This window comes from Callorhinchus milii, unplaced genomic scaffold, assembly GCF_018977255.1.
Source record: "Callorhinchus milii isolate IMCB2004 unplaced genomic scaffold, IMCB_Cmil_1.0 Scaffold3, whole genome shotgun sequence".
In the NCBI taxonomy this organism is placed as follows: Eukaryota; Metazoa; Chordata; class Chondrichthyes; order Chimaeriformes; family Callorhinchidae; genus Callorhinchus; species Callorhinchus milii.
This window is the reverse complement of record NW_024704744.1, coordinates 86,956,001-86,972,347: the sequence shown is the minus strand read 5'-3', so window position 1 is coordinate 86,972,347 and position 16,347 is coordinate 86,956,001. Positions and strand designations below refer to the sequence as shown.

Genomic DNA, 16,347 nt, shown 5'->3' with positions numbered 1-16,347 from the left:
GCGAGAGTGCGTTTTGAGGTGTGGAGCTGAGCCTCTGCGGCTTCCGTACAGGAGGGGGCGCGGCGCCAGAGTCAGCTGTGGGGTCAGCGCCGCGCGGCCTCCCGCCTGTCACTGGGCCATGGGGTCGGTGCTGAGAGGCCGCTCGGCCTGGAGACGAGCCGCCGGGAGGCTGGGGGCCGGGGCCGGGGCCGGGGCGAGGGCACAGCGGGGCGGCTGGTGGCGGAAGGCCGCGAGCTCCAGCTCCAACAACAACAAGTTCAGGGACACGGTGCTGCTGCCCCGCACAGGCTTCCCCCTGAGGCTGAGCGGCCCCGAGCTGCTGGAGAGGGAACTGCAAACACAGAGGGTAGGGTCTGCCATTCAGTGCCATAACCACAACACAACACCCCTTCCTCTTCCCCCCTTTCCTCTTCCCCCCTTCTCTTCCCCCCTTTCCTCTTCCTCCCCCTTCTCTTCCCCCCTTTCCTCTTCCCCCCTTTCCTCTTCCTCCCCCTTCTCTTCCCCCCTTTCCTCTTCCCCCCTTCCTCTTCCCCCCTTTCCTCTTCCCCCCTTTCCTCTTCCTCCCCCTTCTCTTCCCCCCTTTCCTCTTCCCCCCCTTTCTCTTCCCCCCTTTCCTCTTCCCCCCTTTCCTCTTCCCCCCTTTCTCTTCCTCCCCCTTCTCTTCCCTCTTCCCCCCTTTCCTCTTCCTCCCCTTTCCTCTTCCCCCCTTTCCTCTTCCTCCCCTTTCTCTTCCCTCCCACCCTCTCCCCTCTCCCCCCTGAAAAGCCTTTAATTGTTGTAAATGATGTTGCATATGGTACTATTTAATAGTTGGAAAACACTGATTTAAAAAAAACTTTATCTTCCATTCAATTATTGACTTACTCACTATCAGCATATTTGTGATTTCCTGCCCCTGCTCCCAAAAAATTATAGTCTGCAGAACGTCCCCAAAATATAATTAAATAACTCGGAGAAGTCAAACAATAGTATAGTATAGCCCACTCTGACAATTATTTTTTTCTGCGATTGTTTTTGAACAGTTGCATTTTACAAATACGATATAAATATATCAAAACGTTATCTATATTAGGAAGGAGTGGCGCAGTTGTCAGCAGCTAATAACCATTGATATATGCAAGAAACAACATAATGCTTATCAATATACCAAAATCAAGCAACGTATATAACTATGTGATTGAAAAAGAAGTCCAGAAGTGCGAATTGACTACAGGGTCCAAAGTCAAAGGCAGAAACCCAAACTGACATGATTCTGTGATGGAGCCAAAGAGTGGACTCCTGCAGCATATTGGTTAGAGCGCTTGCCTTGCAAGCGAGAAGACCTGGATTTGATTCCCCGGGCAGGCGGAATGTTTGCTAAGTTTCCTTACTCCACACACCTCTGTTTACCTAGTGGTAAGTAGGAACCCGGTTGTTAGTTGATTGGCAGATCGCTTATCTGGGATGTTTCGCCAACAAAATATACAGTCAATTCACCTTACAGTATATTCTATGAAGGCCTTTGAGATGTCTCGAAGACCGGATAAATAAATAAATAACAATAATCCATGTATTTGATATAGGGCTTTTCACGTTTTCTGATAAGGCGCTGTATCAAATACAATTATTATTATTATTATTAAAGAGGGGAATTCCTAGGCTGCTGAGCTATCTTCTGTTTTTGTTTTCTGGGAAGTGAGGAGGAAGAGGGTGGATTTTTTGCAATAATTATGGTAATGTTACCAGAAATAAACTGTCATAAATTAGCATGTACAACATGAGCGGAATTTGATTTTTGATCTGAAACAGATATGTTTGCAATTCTTTGTAACAATCTCAGATTTTATTATTTTATTGATAATGGGTATAGTAAAGTCATGAGATAATGTCATGAGATACTTTTGCACAATTTTTTTTAGGAATGTGGCTTTTCAGAGCTGTACTCTTGGCAAAGAAACCAAACAGCAAAGAAGCAGTTTTGTCTTCATGATGGACCACCGTATGCTAATGGAGACCCCCATGTTGGCCATGCTTTAAACAAAGTGAGTTCATGTACTGTAGTATCTGAAGTTTTCATTGAATGTGTGGAATTTACTTTGGAAAGAGGAATGCTTCAATCTGTGACTTGTCTGAACAATACAACAACAACAAAAATACACTTGTATAGCGCCCTTCACATCCGAAAGACATCTCAGGGCGCTGGGCAGTTGGAATTTTGGACTGGAGTTGGGATTTGGGGTCAGGATGGGTGGAGAGGGTGGGAGGGTGGCCGAAGGCACAGTTGAAGAGGAAGCTCTTTAGATGGGACTTGAAGAAGGCAAAAGAGGGGGCGAGGTGGGTGGATTATGGGATAGAGTTCCAGAGTGTGGGGGCAGTGATGCTGAATCCCCGACCACCATTAATGTTTTTACTGTAAACCTGTCATTTTGTAATGACACAATTAACAAAAGGAGGAAAAAACACTAAAGTGGAAGAAAATGAGACAAACTATTATTTCCTAATTCAGCATTATTTTATTTTCTGTTTCCCATGAATAGATTCTGAAGGATATCACAAATAGGTTTCAGATGATGAGAGGTTGCATAGTTCACTTTGTACCAGGTTGGGATTGCCATGGGTTGCCTATTGAACTTAAGGCCCTGGAAGAAATTGGGGAAGAGGCTAAAACATTATCTCCTATAGAGATCAGGAAGAAAGGTAAGGTAACTGTTTCACTGAAGCTGTGTACTTTTGCTATTCTTACATTGTCTCCTGATATTTACCTACATTGCAAACCGTTTAAACTACAACTTGATGCTATTTCAAGCTGTAGTTTAACCTGTCATAATTTTTAAGTAGCACACACTGCAATTGGAAATCTTTTACATTTTATAAAATGCCTTTTAATATTTAATATATTTACCCCACACTGTTGTTGACCAATTTTAGAATATTTTATTTGTGATTGTTTGATAAATTGTTCATTTGTTTGTGTACTGGCACATGTTCTTGTTTTCTTAAAGAAAGCCACATTGTTTATCATGAACTAGGTCCAAAGCAATTAAAAGTGAAAGTTTGTTCAGTTGATCTGTCCTATAGTTTAATTTTTTCTGGGTGTGGTACTATATGAAAATCACAATTAACAAATGATGCATTTAAATCTTAGTAACTATTGATGTAGTTTAGTCATTTTGCAAAACTTAAGCTTTAAATTTGGATTAAAGTTGTGTTTAGTATAACATATTGCAACATAAGGACCAGTAATGGGCTGCATTTTAAGAGCAAAATAACTTGAAAGGTGATTACATTGTGATGCTCCTGTGTTTTAGGTGTTGTATGTGGGGCGTTAGATTATTGCTTTGTCATCATACATTATTGATAGTTGATACAGAATTATTGACCTTTTTATATCATCTCCTTCTTCTAGCCAGAGACCAGTTTTACATCAGTCTGCAGACTCACGGCTGATAATAATAATAATAATACTTGCATTTGATGTAGCGCTTTTCACGTCTTCTAGGCGTCTCAAAGCACTTCACAGGATATAGTGTAAAGAGAATTGACTATATTTGTGGACGAAAACGTGGCAGCCAATTGCACACAAACAGCCGTGGATTGAGTGACCAAATTTTTATTTTATTTTTTTTCTTGAGGGATTATTATCAGGCATGTGGAGTAAGGAAACTTGACCAGGTTTCGCCTTGCTGGGAATCAAACCCAGGTCTTTTGCTTGTGAGGTGAGTGCTCTAACCACTGAGCTAACGACTCCACTAATAGGTCACTCCCTAGGTAAAGGCCCATTTGCCTCAACCCAAAGATTAAGCAAAACGGCAATTTTGTTTATGTATTTAAGTGGCAGTCTTTTTAACTTGTCTTATATTTTTGCCTTCTTATACATTATTGATAGTTCATACAGAATTATTGACCTTTTGATATCATCTCCATCTTCTAGCCAGAGAATTTGCAGAAAAAACAATCGAACGCCAACGAGCAGCATTCATCCGATGGGGTGTGATGGCGGACTGGAATAATTGTTATTACACTTTTGACAAGCAGTACGAAGCCAAACAGTTAGACGTTTTCCACCAAATGTTCGACAAGGTCTTTTACTTTTCTCGTCTATTTTGCATAGCATTTCCTTGCTTGATATAGCTTTGATATACCCTGATTCCATTTACCGTGTTTTCAATTTTCTTTTTTGTTTTCAGGGTTATGTTTATCGTGACTACAAACCTGTCTTTTGGTCCCCCTCTACAAGGTTTGTATTGTATGTTATTGGAAGTAGCTTGGGATTGAAATTGTGGTGGACTTAATAAAATAACTGAATGTTTGTTCATCTCCGTGCAGGACTGCCCTGGCTGAAGCTGAGCTCGAATACAATCAGCAACATGTTAGTCGATCGGTGTATGCCAAGTTTCCACTGGTAAAGCCCTCAACCAAACTTGCTCCAGCAATAGGTAGGTGCAGTACCAATTGTAGAAGCATGAACATTGTGTGTTGGTCGGGTCCAGTTGATAGCCTTTCAATCTCCAGATCAAATGTTATGGGTTCAGGCCCCAGCGTATTACCCTTAGCAGTGAGAAAACTAAGTGTTGCATGTTGGAAATGTGGTCCTTTGGGTGAGACTTGACTAAGGTCTGATTTACCTATTAAGATGGATGTTAAAGAACCCATGGCACTATTTGAAGAGTGAGTAATTTTCCCAATTAATCTTCCTCTTCAGTTCGATTGTTTTAAATGAATAGTTCATTCATGTTTGTCGGTGCAGATAAGCAGCTATGTTTACAGATGTAACAGCTCTTCAAAGTAACCCATTGTGTTTGAAAATAATGAATCTCTGAATGAAATGGAAGTATTATAACTCTGTCAGAAACAAATATTGAATGAATATTTAATCTGTGGGGGGAAAAGAAGGACAAATGTAACCTCTTATGACACACTGTGTGTCAGCCAGTCTCAGTTAGTAGCACTCTCACCTCTGAATCAGAAAGTTGTTGGTGTAAGCCCCAAGTCAGGACTTGGAACTCACGTAGTCCAGGCTGACAGTGCAATACAGTTCCTGTGGGAGCACTGCACTGTTGGAGATGCAGTCCATCAGATGAGACATTAAATCAAGGTCGTGTTTGCCTGTTTAGGTGGAAGTTAAAGATCCCTTGATATGACTTGAAAAGAGAAGTGGGTTTCTTCCTGGTGTTTTGGCCAACAATTCCCCCAAATCAAATTGATCAGTCATTTCATGGCTGTTTGTAGACATTGCTGTGTACAAATTGACAGTTGCAATCGTCTACAAAATAGTCATTAGACTACAGGATATCCAGTGAAGCGCTTTTAGACGTTCACTCGACACGAAAGGTGCTATATCAAATGTATTATTAATTACCCACAAATTACAGTCAGTTTACTTTACAGTATATTCTGTGAAGCGCTTTGAGAAGTCTCAATAATATGATAAGGTGCTATATCAAATGCAAGATTTATTATTGTTATATGCCGTTACAATATGGATTTTTTATAGTGAAGAATGTTTATCTTTTGTTTCAGTCTTCAAACGTTTTTTGTTCCAGATAGCAATCACTGCATTAACGCATTGATCTGGACGACCCAACCTTGGACAATACCTGCAAACCAGGCAGTTTGTTACATGCCAAACGCACAGTGAGTTGCTGCATGCAAATTGCCACAAATTAAACATGTTCTCGTGACTAAGAAGACAAATAGTCATTACAAATTTCCCATTATAAAATCTCTGTAGAAAAACAATGATTATTTTAGAGAACACTAAGTTAAATTTTAATGGTCCAACTTTACACATGAAGAACCTACTTGGCACGTGTTCAGACATCAACCAATGCCCATACCCACACTTCAGCTGGAGTCCATGGCTTCAGGGGAGGAGGGGGAATTTNAAAAAATATAGATTAAAAAAAACAAAGGTTAAAATTTTAAAATTGGCTTCTTAATTTTATGAAATGGAACTGTTATTCTAATGTGTAACATTTAAATAAATTCTCCATATCCATCCATCCTCAAACAATATATCCAATTGATCAGTTTTGAACCTGAAGGTGACTGAATAACCACTCCTTTCACCTTTAAGCTTCTAGGGTGCAGTTTTAATAATTGCATTGTAAAACCCAAGACAACTATAAATATAAAAGAATATGGAGAAAAGGCAGGAGAGTGGGATTAAATGAATAACTATTTTGGAGAGCTAGCGCATGCACTGAAGCTGAATGATCTTCTGTATTGTAAATTTCTATAGCTCTTACCACAGATTAAATGGAGACTGCTAATGCTTTGTTTATAAAAAACAGGAGAATACTTGTAATTCCTGTCAGAGATGTTAATTTACTTTGTCCATGTGAGACTTGTCATAACGATTCTGGGTTAGAAAACTTTAAGACCTATGAGCACGTTTTAATGTGTTTTGAATACAGATATTCCATAGTGAAGTGCCTAAATACAGAAGAACTCTATCTTCTGGCTGCAGAACGGATAGAATTTACAGCAGCTGCCTTCAGCACACAATTTGAAGTACTTCAGACATTCATAGGTGAGTATTTGTGAGTGTGTGAGTATTTGTGTGTGTGGTGGGGAGGTTAAGTTGATGTGCACTGAGTTGGTCATATTTTCTACTGAAGCTGATGTACTTTTTTATAGTGCCGTTTAACTGTCTGTTCCTTCCAATTTTCTCTGCTTACTCGTCTTCTGATGGTGATCACCTTGTGTGGTGATCACTGTCAGAAGAAGCCCTCTGACACTTCGCTCAATTAAGGGCTTTTTTCTGTGTTTAGGTCAGGGCACTATTTTACTTTGACAAGCATTCAAAGCTCAAATCAATTTTGCCCTCATAGGTATGTTTGTTCAGGGGAGATTAAGGTAGTTACTCAATAGTTAATACATTTACTGAGCATTGTGGAATCGCCCTACTGATGTCTGTACAAGGTTGTTTCAAGCCGGAGTGCCAGATTGCATTTCACATTCAGCACATTTATATTTTTGCTGTTCCCAATATAGGTTCAGATTTGGAAGGAGGAATCTGTAGCCACCCTACAATTCCTGAAAGACACTCTCCACTTTTGCCTGCCAATCATGTGAATATGGTTAAAGGAACTGGACTGGTTCATACAGCTCCTGCACATGGGATGGAAGATTATGGTGTCGCCTCTCATCACAAACTCTCTGTGGTACGTTACAGATACAACAGTGATAAATAAAGTTGAAGTTCCAGTGCTCCTTTAAGGAGCAAGCTTCCTTGTTAGGAATCATGAAGTGATAAATGAGAACTACTAGTTACCACCTGGGCTTGGAATCGGTTGGAGGGAATACAACAACAACAACAAGATTACATTTGTATAGCACCTTTCACGTCAGGAGGACGTCCCAAGGCGCTGGACAGTGTACAGAGTTTCAGACCCGAGCAGGGGTCGGGGGGAGAAGGGAGGGGAAGGGGGGTGGCCAATGGCATGGTCGAAGAAGAGGGAAAGGGGTAGAGAGAAACAAGCTGCTTCCCTGTAGGATTTGCCATTGGGTGGGTGATTGACATCTCCTCTGTGCCTCCTGAATGTGGGGAAAAGCTGTAGAAAGCTAAGTTTTTGTTTCAAAGGGTTTGTTAGGTTCGATGAATGTGTTCTTTTTATATGTGTAATGTAGATCTGGGTTACTTTGGTGACTGCTGGTTGGTTGGCCAGTTTAGACCTGGGGAGGCTGAAGTGTAGAACCTATACATCTACAGATGTAACAATGTGACTGATAATTTGATGCACCAATAGTAAGGCTCTTACGCTGAGGACTGTTGAAAAGTGGTACTATTTTTAGTGGTGGTCCAGAATGCTATAGAGAATATTCATAACTTATTCACATCTTTCTTGTCTTTGCTAAATCTTCATTCATGTGCTTGTAAATATTGCTCCAGGATTGTCTAGTGGATGAGGATGGTCGTTTCACAGAAGCCGCTGGTTCAGAACTTCAAAACAAATATGTCCTTCAGGAAGGAAACCAAACAGGTTGGCAGTACTTTCATACAATTAGTTTGTGTCACAAAATATTAAAGGAGATGCTCTTTTTTAAAAATATGTATAAGCAAGCAACTGCACCTTGCACAAAAAGAGAGTAGTGGTAAAGCTGCAGCATATACAGGGTAATCCCACTGTAACACTTTCTCCCCCCATACACCTAGATTCTCATGGTGACAAGCTGGCTTCCTATGATAAAAAATGTCTGGATTATCAGGTCATCATTGATGTCACTTCCTGCACATTAATAATAATCCTCTAACATTTTGTAACAGTGCCTTTCACGTCAGGAGGATGCCCCCCCAAAGTGCTTCACATTGACTAAAATGCATTGTTTTGTTGGTGAATGGGGCAGCCAATTTCCCATAAATTGTTCTGAAATGAATGACCAATTTTATTTTTATTTGGGGGATTGTTGGCCAGGATACCTAGAGAAATTCCCTTTTTTTTAATAGTGCCATATGATCTTTGCTGTCCAACTGAACAGGCAGACAGGGCCTCAGTTTAACATCTCATTTGAAGGAATGGAAAGTGAACTCTATGCACAGGAAGCATCACTGATGTTACTGTTTGTATGCTAAACACTGCAATGTCACTTCCTGCGCTGCACATGCAGGAAATGTTTCGGAAGTGTTGCTGATTTCACTTTGCAAAGGAGTTGTTGGCATTTACCTTTGAGAAATTTTACTCAGGTTACCGTGTTATAATGGGATAGCTTTGAAGGGACCAAAAATGCAGAAATCGTAACAGGGTTCCAAAAGAATTCCTAAATATTGAATTCTGCTGGTAACTGGAAGTATGTCATGTAACCCACGAGAAATTTCCAATGTGCCTGTAAAAAGATAATAGTACGGGTAACTGCAAAGCCACTTCACCTTATACTGCAGAGCTGAATTCATGCCACTAGCTGTGAAACATGCACATACATTGGTTTCAGATCTTTGACCTCCAACTTTTATTTTTTGATCACCTGTGCCACGATCAAAATATTGCTGGTATATATGGGCAGATTGAGAACTCAGTGCATTCAGAGTCAGAAAATGTTGGTGGACTATATTGACCTCGTAAGTGGTGGTGGCTTGTGAGATGTATGCCTCCAGAGGAGAGAATACTTGTTCTGGATACTGTACCAAGTGCCTCTGAGAGACAGCTCTGTCACCCAGCTTATTGATTATAAATATGACACTGGTTGGTACAAAATTACTGTGTAATTCTGTTAAATACAGTAGATTGAGATGGGTAGAATGCTTGACAAATACAGGTATGGGTAATAAAAAATACAAGCTAAAACTGGTTTGAATAGCCTTTTTCTGCGCTGGAACATATTAAAGCTGTATAATTGCAGGACTAACTAGTGATGTATTCTACATGTAAATTGCAAACTTTTGTTAAAGTAATCCAGATGTTGGAAGAGACAAAGATGCTATTGAAAGAAGAGGATGTAAGACACTCTTACCCATATGACTGGAGGACAAAGAAGCCAGTAATCATTCGATCCAGCAAGCAGTGGTTTGTCGATACCTCAACTCTCAAAGCTAAAGCTCAGGTAAATATACTGTACAGGAATCCTGTAGCTCAGTGGTTAGAGCACTCAACTCGCAAGCGAGAAGACCTGGGTTTGATTACCATAGCTCAGTGGTTAGAGCACTCACCTCGCATTTCTGGGCAGAGTGGAACGTTGGGAAAGTTGCCTTACTCAACACGCCTCTGTTTTCCTAGCAGTGAGTATGAACCCGGTTGTTAGTCAATTGGTGGATCGCTTTTCTGGGGGTAATAATCGCTTTTATATAAAAAAAATGTGGTCACTCAATCTACGACTGTTTTTGAGACACTACTATGCGCAATTGGTTACTGCATTTTGCTCACAAAATAGTCAATTAACTTTATTGTATATTCTATGAAGTGCTTTGAGATATCTCGAAGACGTGGTAAGGCACTATATCAAATACAAGGTTAGTATTATTACTTGTTCTTGGATTCAGCATTGAAGCAGAAAATTCTTCAAGCACAGATATATAGAACATTGACGATAAGTTCATCAGTGAGAAAAGAGGCTAATGGTTGGGTTTCTGTAATTACTGTACGTTTGCTATAATTGTGCACTTCAGGCAAAACTCAAGCAGCTAGTTATTCAGTAAACTCAAACTGATGATTCCAACATGGTTGTGGAAGTTAGAAATTGTGAAATATGTGCATGTCATTGAAGACAGCAAACATGTTATTACTTAATAGTTTTAAAAAGAGTTGATATATTGCAGTAGCCTTAAATTGCCACAGGAGAGAGTTATTGCCTATGTTCCTGAACATACTTCAGCCCTACCCATTTATGTCGACATCCCATTTATAACAACAAAAAAAGTGAGTTGAGGAGCAAGTTCGAACAGCAGTCACAGGTATAAATCAGGAAATTAGCAGAGCATGTAGTAAAGGAAAAACATTAGTTGTGGGTGATTTTAATCTGCACATAGATTGGGACAACCAAATTGGGAAAAGTATGATAGAGGAAGAGTTTATAGAATGTATTAGGGATAATTATCTAGATCAGTATGCTGAGGAGCCAACCGGGGAACAAGCCATATTAGACCTTGTTTTGTGTAATGAAGCAGGGCTGATCAGCAAACTGGAAATTAAGGCTCCTCCAGGGCAAAGTGATCATAATACGATGGAATTTAGCATTAAGTTAGACAGAGCAATAGTTAATTCCGAAGCAAAGGTTTTAAATTTAAGTAGAGCCAATTTTGCTGGTATGAGAGAGGATTTAGCCAAAATAAACTGGGAAATCAGACTTAAGGATTTGACAGCAGACCAGCAATGGCAGACGTTTAAGGAGATAGTGCAAAATTCCCAGTGAGCATGTATTCCTTTGAGGAATAAGAATGCCATGGGAAAGGTGGCCCAACCATGGCTAACTAGAGCAGTTAGGGAAAGTATAAAGTTAAAAGTAAGAAGCCTATAAAACAGCTAAGATGAGTAGTAAACCCGAGGATTGGGAGAACTTTAGGGATCAACAAAGGAGAACCAACAAAGTGATTAAGAGGGAGAAAATGGAATATGAGGGTAAACTAACGAGAAACATAAAGACAGACTGCAAGAGTTTTTATAAATATATAAAGAGGAAGAGGCTGTCAAGGGTAAATGTGGGTCCAAAATCTGAGATAGTGGATGGCTTGTCTTCGATCTTCCAAAATTCTCTGGATTCTGGAACGGTTCCCACTGATTGGAAGATTGCAAACGTGACACCACTATTTGAGAAGGGTGGGAGAGAAAAGATGGGGAACTATAGATCAGTTAGTCTGACTTCAGTGGTAGGGAAAATTCTTAAATCCTTAATTAAGGATGTCGTTATGGGATTCCTGGAAGACCATAACAAGATTAGGCAGAGTCAACATGGCTTTACAAAAGGGAAGTCATGCTTAACTAATCTTTTAGAGTTTTTTGAAGATATATTACAACAACAATAACAACACAATTCTATTTATTGAGCACCTTTCACGTCGGGAGGACGTCCCAAGGCGCTGTACAGTTGGGTCAGGACCTGAGCAAGGGGGAAATGGTCAGGGTGATGGGAGGGAAGGGAGGGAGCGAGGAGGGGGTAGAGAGTCGAGAGGGGAGCTGAAGGCACGGTCAAAGAGAAAGGTCTTGAGACCGGCCTTGAAGGAGGAAAGGGAGGAGGCGGCGAAGGCACTGGGGGATAGAGTTCCAGAGCCTCGGGGCTGAGAGGCTGAAGGCCCGGCCACCGATGGTAGTGCGGTTGGGGCGGGGGATGTGGAGCAGACCGAAGCCAGAGGAACGGAGGGTACGGGCAGGTAGGTAGGGGGGAACCAGTAATAATAATAATAATAATCCTTGAATTTGATATAGCGCTTTTCACGTCGGGAGGACGTCCCAAAGCGCTTCACAGAACACACTGTAAAGTGAATTGACTGTATATTTGTGGGCGAACGCGGCAGCCAATTGCGCACAGCAATGTCCCACAAACAGTCGTAGATTGAAAATGATCAATTTATTATTGTTTTTGTTTTTTTGGAGGGATTATTAGTAGATGTAGTATACTTAGATTTTAAAAAGGCATTTGCCAAAGTGCCACACAAGGTTAAGGCCCATGGGATTAATGGGAACATATTAACATGGATTGAAGACTGGCTAACGGGTAGAAAACAGAGAGTAAGGATAAACGAGTCATTCTTGAATTGGCAGGATGTAACAAGTGGAGTGCCACAAGAATCAGTGCTTGGGCCTCAGCTATTTACAATTTACATCAATGATCTAGACGTTGAGTCGGGGAGCGGCGGCAGGACAGCGCGGGGAGGAGCCTGGGCCTACTGACCCAGGTACTTAAACCCGACGCCGGAGCGAGTTCAGCCCCGGGGAGGGGAGGGGTGGGGGCGGAGCGGGGGAACTGCGACGTCATAGATTAGTTTTCAGGTGCGTGCGCGCGCGCAAAAAAAAAAAAAAAAAACTCTCTGCGCCCCCCCCCCCCCAGGGCTCACATCAGAGCCCACTATGGTCCTGTTGCGTTCGCTGCCCCAATCTACGGGATAATGCCATCCACCTGACCGCTCGCTCCCGGTCCCCGTGTGCGCACTATGGCTGCCGCTTTGACCCGAGCCCCCTCACCCCCTCCCTCCCTCCCCCTCCTCTCTCCCCCCAAACCCTTCCCCCTCTGCATCTCTCCCGCTCTCTCCTCCTCTCTCTCCGTCCCTCTCGTCTTCTATCCCCACTTGACCCTCCCACAACCTCCCTCTGCTCCAGCCTGGGAATCCTCCGCCGGGCTCACCGTGGCACTCGGCGTTGGCTGTCCAGCAGCAGCCACACCGACTGCCCCATTCCCCACCACACTCGCCACCCACCCCGGACACAGACCCGGGGAGTCAACCTCTCCTCCCTCATCCCCATTCCCCCCACCCCTGCCTCACAACCTGGACCCCCTCCCCTCCCACACACCCTTCTGTCAACCGCTCCCTCCACATCGGACTGCAAAATGTCCGCTCCCTCTGCAACAAGGCCCTGGTCATCAACGATCTCATCCTTGATGAGAACGTTGATATCATGGCCTTAACAGAAACCTGGCTCACCCCAGGCGACACCTTCCCCCTCACGGAGGCCACGCCACCCGGCTACACCTCCCACCACATCCCCCGCCCCAACCGCCGTGGCGGTGGTGTTGCCCTTATCTCAAGGACACCACTTGCCCTATCCCCTACTCCACTGGCTCTTTCCCCTCCTTTGAGCACCTCACCCTCTCCCACCCCTCATTCCTCTCCCTTAAAATCCTCCTCCTCTACCGGCCCCCTAAAACCTCTCCCACCTTCATCTCTGACATTTCAACACTCCTCACATCTCTTTGCCTCTGCTCTGATCGCCTCATCATCCTGGGCGACTTTAACCTACACTTCACCCCCTCCTGCTCCATCTCCACAGACTTCTCTTCCCTGCTCTCCTCACTCAACCTCTCCTTACACATAAACTCCCCCACTCACAGTCACGGCCACCCACTCGATTTGGTGATCACCCGGGGCCTCAGTGTCTCGGATGTCACTATTACCGACAAGGCCATCTCTGACCACTACTTCATCTCCTTCACCACCTCCACCCCCCTCCCCACCTCCACCAGACCCACCACCATCTTCTACCGCCCTTGGAAGAAGTTACCCCCACAATCCCTAACCGATGCCTTGGAGTCCTCTGAACTCCTCTCCCTCTGGCCTTCAACCCTCACCGACCCCTCTTCTCCTCTCTCCCTCCTCCACAATACCCTCTCCTCCACACTCGATACTCTTGCCCCCATCACTTCCCGCACTGTCTCCTACTCCCGCTCCTCCCCCTGGTACACCACCCACCTCCGCTCACTGAAAAGCCAGGTGCGGGCTGCTGAACGCACCTGTGTCAAATCTGGCCTAACGGTCCACCGACAAATCTGGCTGGACCTCCTCAAAATTTACCGCTCCACTCTAGCCTCGGCCAAGTCGTCCTTCTACTCCAGGATAATCCTGGAGGCGAAGAACAACCCCAGGCTACTGTTTTCCACCACAACCCGACTCCTCCGTCCCCCCGCCACCCCGCGCAGGTCATCTCCTCCAACCTTCACTGCGAGGAGATGCTGGATTTCCTTGAATCCAAGATCAAGGGAATCCGCTCCGCGGTCACTTCCCCTCCAACTTCCACCAANCCCCCACCCCTTCCCTCCCACACTCCGACTCCTACCCATCCTCCCCTACACACCTTCGTACCCGTTTCCCCACCCTCTGTCACTGAACTCATCCTATCCCTAAAACCAACCACCTGCTCCCTTGACCCCATCCCCACTCCACTCCTTATCTCCCAGCTCCACTTTCTTGCCCCACATATCACTGACATCATCAACCTGTCCCTCTCCTCTGGCTCTGTCCCCATTCCATTAAAAACTGCCACCATCACGCCCACCCTGAAAAAACCCTCCCTTGATGCGTCGCAGCTATCAAGCTACCGGCCCATCTCCAACCTCCCCTTTCTCTCCAAGGTCTTGGAAAGAGTTGTCGCCTCCCAACTGCGCTCTTTCCTTTCCACCCATTCTCTTTTCGAACCCCTTCAGTCAGGTTTCCGTGCTGCCCATAGCACAGAAACTGCCCTGGTCAAGGTCACCAATGATATCCTGACCATCTGTGACCAGGGCTCCCTCTGCCTCCTCGTCCTCCTCGACCTATCGGCAGCATTCGATACGGTCGACCACGCTATCCTACTCCACCGCTTGTCCTCCCACCTCAACCTTCAAGGCACTGTCCTTGAATGGTTTAGGTCGTACCTTTCTCACCGTCTTCACTTTGTCTCGACGAATGGCTTCTCCTCCACCCCCCGTACTGTCTCATGTGGTGTCCCTCAGGGCTCTGTCCTCGGTCCCCTCCTCTTCACCCTCTATATGCTCCCCCTCGGTGACATCATCCGCAGACATGGAGTTAACTTCCACATGTATGCGGATGACACCCAACTCTACCTTTCCTCCTCTACTCTCAACTCCACGACCACCGATGTCCTGACAGCTGCCTGTCCGACATCGAGTCCTGGACGAGAGACAACTTTCTTCAGCTCAACGTGCGAAAAACCGAGGCCCTCCTGATTGGCTCACGTCAGCGCCTCCGCACCTCAGGCGCTGACACCATCAGCATCCAAGGCTGCACTCTCCACCTCTCAAAGCCAGTCAGGAACCTCGGCGTTTTGTTCGACCCTGAGCTGTCCTTTCTCCCTCACATCCGCACCACAACTGGCACCGCCTTCCATCACCTCCGGAACATCGCCAGACTACGGCATTACCTCACCCCTCACGCTGCTGAAACCCTGGTTCACGCCTTTGTCACCTCAAGGCTGGACTATGGGAACTCTCTCCTCGCCGGCCTTCCCGCCACCTCCCTCCACAAGCTGCAGGTCATTCAGAACTCTGCAGCTCGTGTACTGTCCCGCACCAGGCTTCGGGACCACATCACTCCCACCCTCGCTCGCCTCCACTGGCTCCCCATCCCCCAGAGGATTGATTTCAAGATCCTCATCCTCACCTACAAGGCCATTCACGGCCTTGCTCCCTCCTACCTCTCCAACCTACTATCCCCCTACCTACCTGCCCGTACCCTCCGTTCCTCTGGCTCCGGTCTGCTCCACGTCCCCCGCCCCAATCGCCCTACCATTGGTGGTCGGGCCTTCAGCCTCTCAGCCCCGAGGCTCTGGAACTCTATCCCCCAGTGCCTTCGCCTTGCTTCCTCCCTCTCCTCCTTCAAGGCCGGTCTCAAAACCTTTCTCTTTGACCGAGCCTTCAGCTCCCCTCTCGACTCTCTTCCCCTTCTCGCTCCCTCCCATCCCTCCCCTCACCCTGACCATTTCCCCCCTCCTCGCTCCCTCCGCTCCCCTGACCATTTCCCCCCTGCTCGGGTCATGACCCAACTGTGCAGCGCCTTGGGACGTCCTCCTGACGTGAAAGGCGCTTTATAAATGGAATCTTGTTGTTGTTGTTGTTGTTGTTGTAGACGAGGACATTGAATGTAACGTATCTAAATTTGCGGATAACACTAAACTAGGTGGGAGAGTAAGCTCTGAGGATGATGCAAAACGATTGCAACGGGATATAGATAGGCTTGGGGAGTGGGCGAGTAGGTGGCAGATGGAATTTAATGTGGGGAAGTGTGAAGGTATTCACCTCGGTAGCAAAAATAGAAAAACAGATTATATTCTAGAGGGGGAGAGATTAGATAGTGTTAGTGTTCAGAGGGGTTTGGGTGTCCTTGTACACCAGTCTCAAAAAGTTAGTTTGTAGGTGCAGCAAGCAACTAAGAAGGCGAACGGCATGTTAGCGTTCATTGCAAAAGGTTTAGAGTACAAGAGTAGGGAAGTCTTGGTGCAACTGGCGGAG

The 16,347-nt window shown here is 44.9% G+C and overlaps 1 protein-coding gene across 1 annotated transcript in view; it reads left to right on the top strand.

Moving 5' to 3' along the window:
- The first annotated feature begins 116 nt into the window (after positions 1–116).
- Positions 117–16,347, top strand: part of iars2 (isoleucyl-tRNA synthetase 2, mitochondrial) — a 49,787-nt gene continuing 33,556 nt past the window's right edge. Inside the window, exons 1-11 of the mRNA XM_007904528.2 lie at positions 117–346; positions 1,899–2,021; positions 2,517–2,676; positions 3,911–4,059; positions 4,167–4,216; positions 4,306–4,415; positions 5,523–5,613; positions 6,396–6,511; positions 6,976–7,145; positions 7,874–7,964; positions 9,368–9,519. Of these exons, the coding sequence (XP_007902719.1) occupies positions 119–346; positions 1,899–2,021; positions 2,517–2,676; positions 3,911–4,059; positions 4,167–4,216; positions 4,306–4,415; positions 5,523–5,613; positions 6,396–6,511; positions 6,976–7,145; positions 7,874–7,964; positions 9,368–9,519 (1,440 nt within the window). The 5' untranslated portion in view covers positions 117–118. The remainder of the gene's footprint in view (positions 347–1,898; positions 2,022–2,516; positions 2,677–3,910; positions 4,060–4,166; positions 4,217–4,305; positions 4,416–5,522; positions 5,614–6,395; positions 6,512–6,975; positions 7,146–7,873; positions 7,965–9,367; positions 9,520–16,347) is intronic.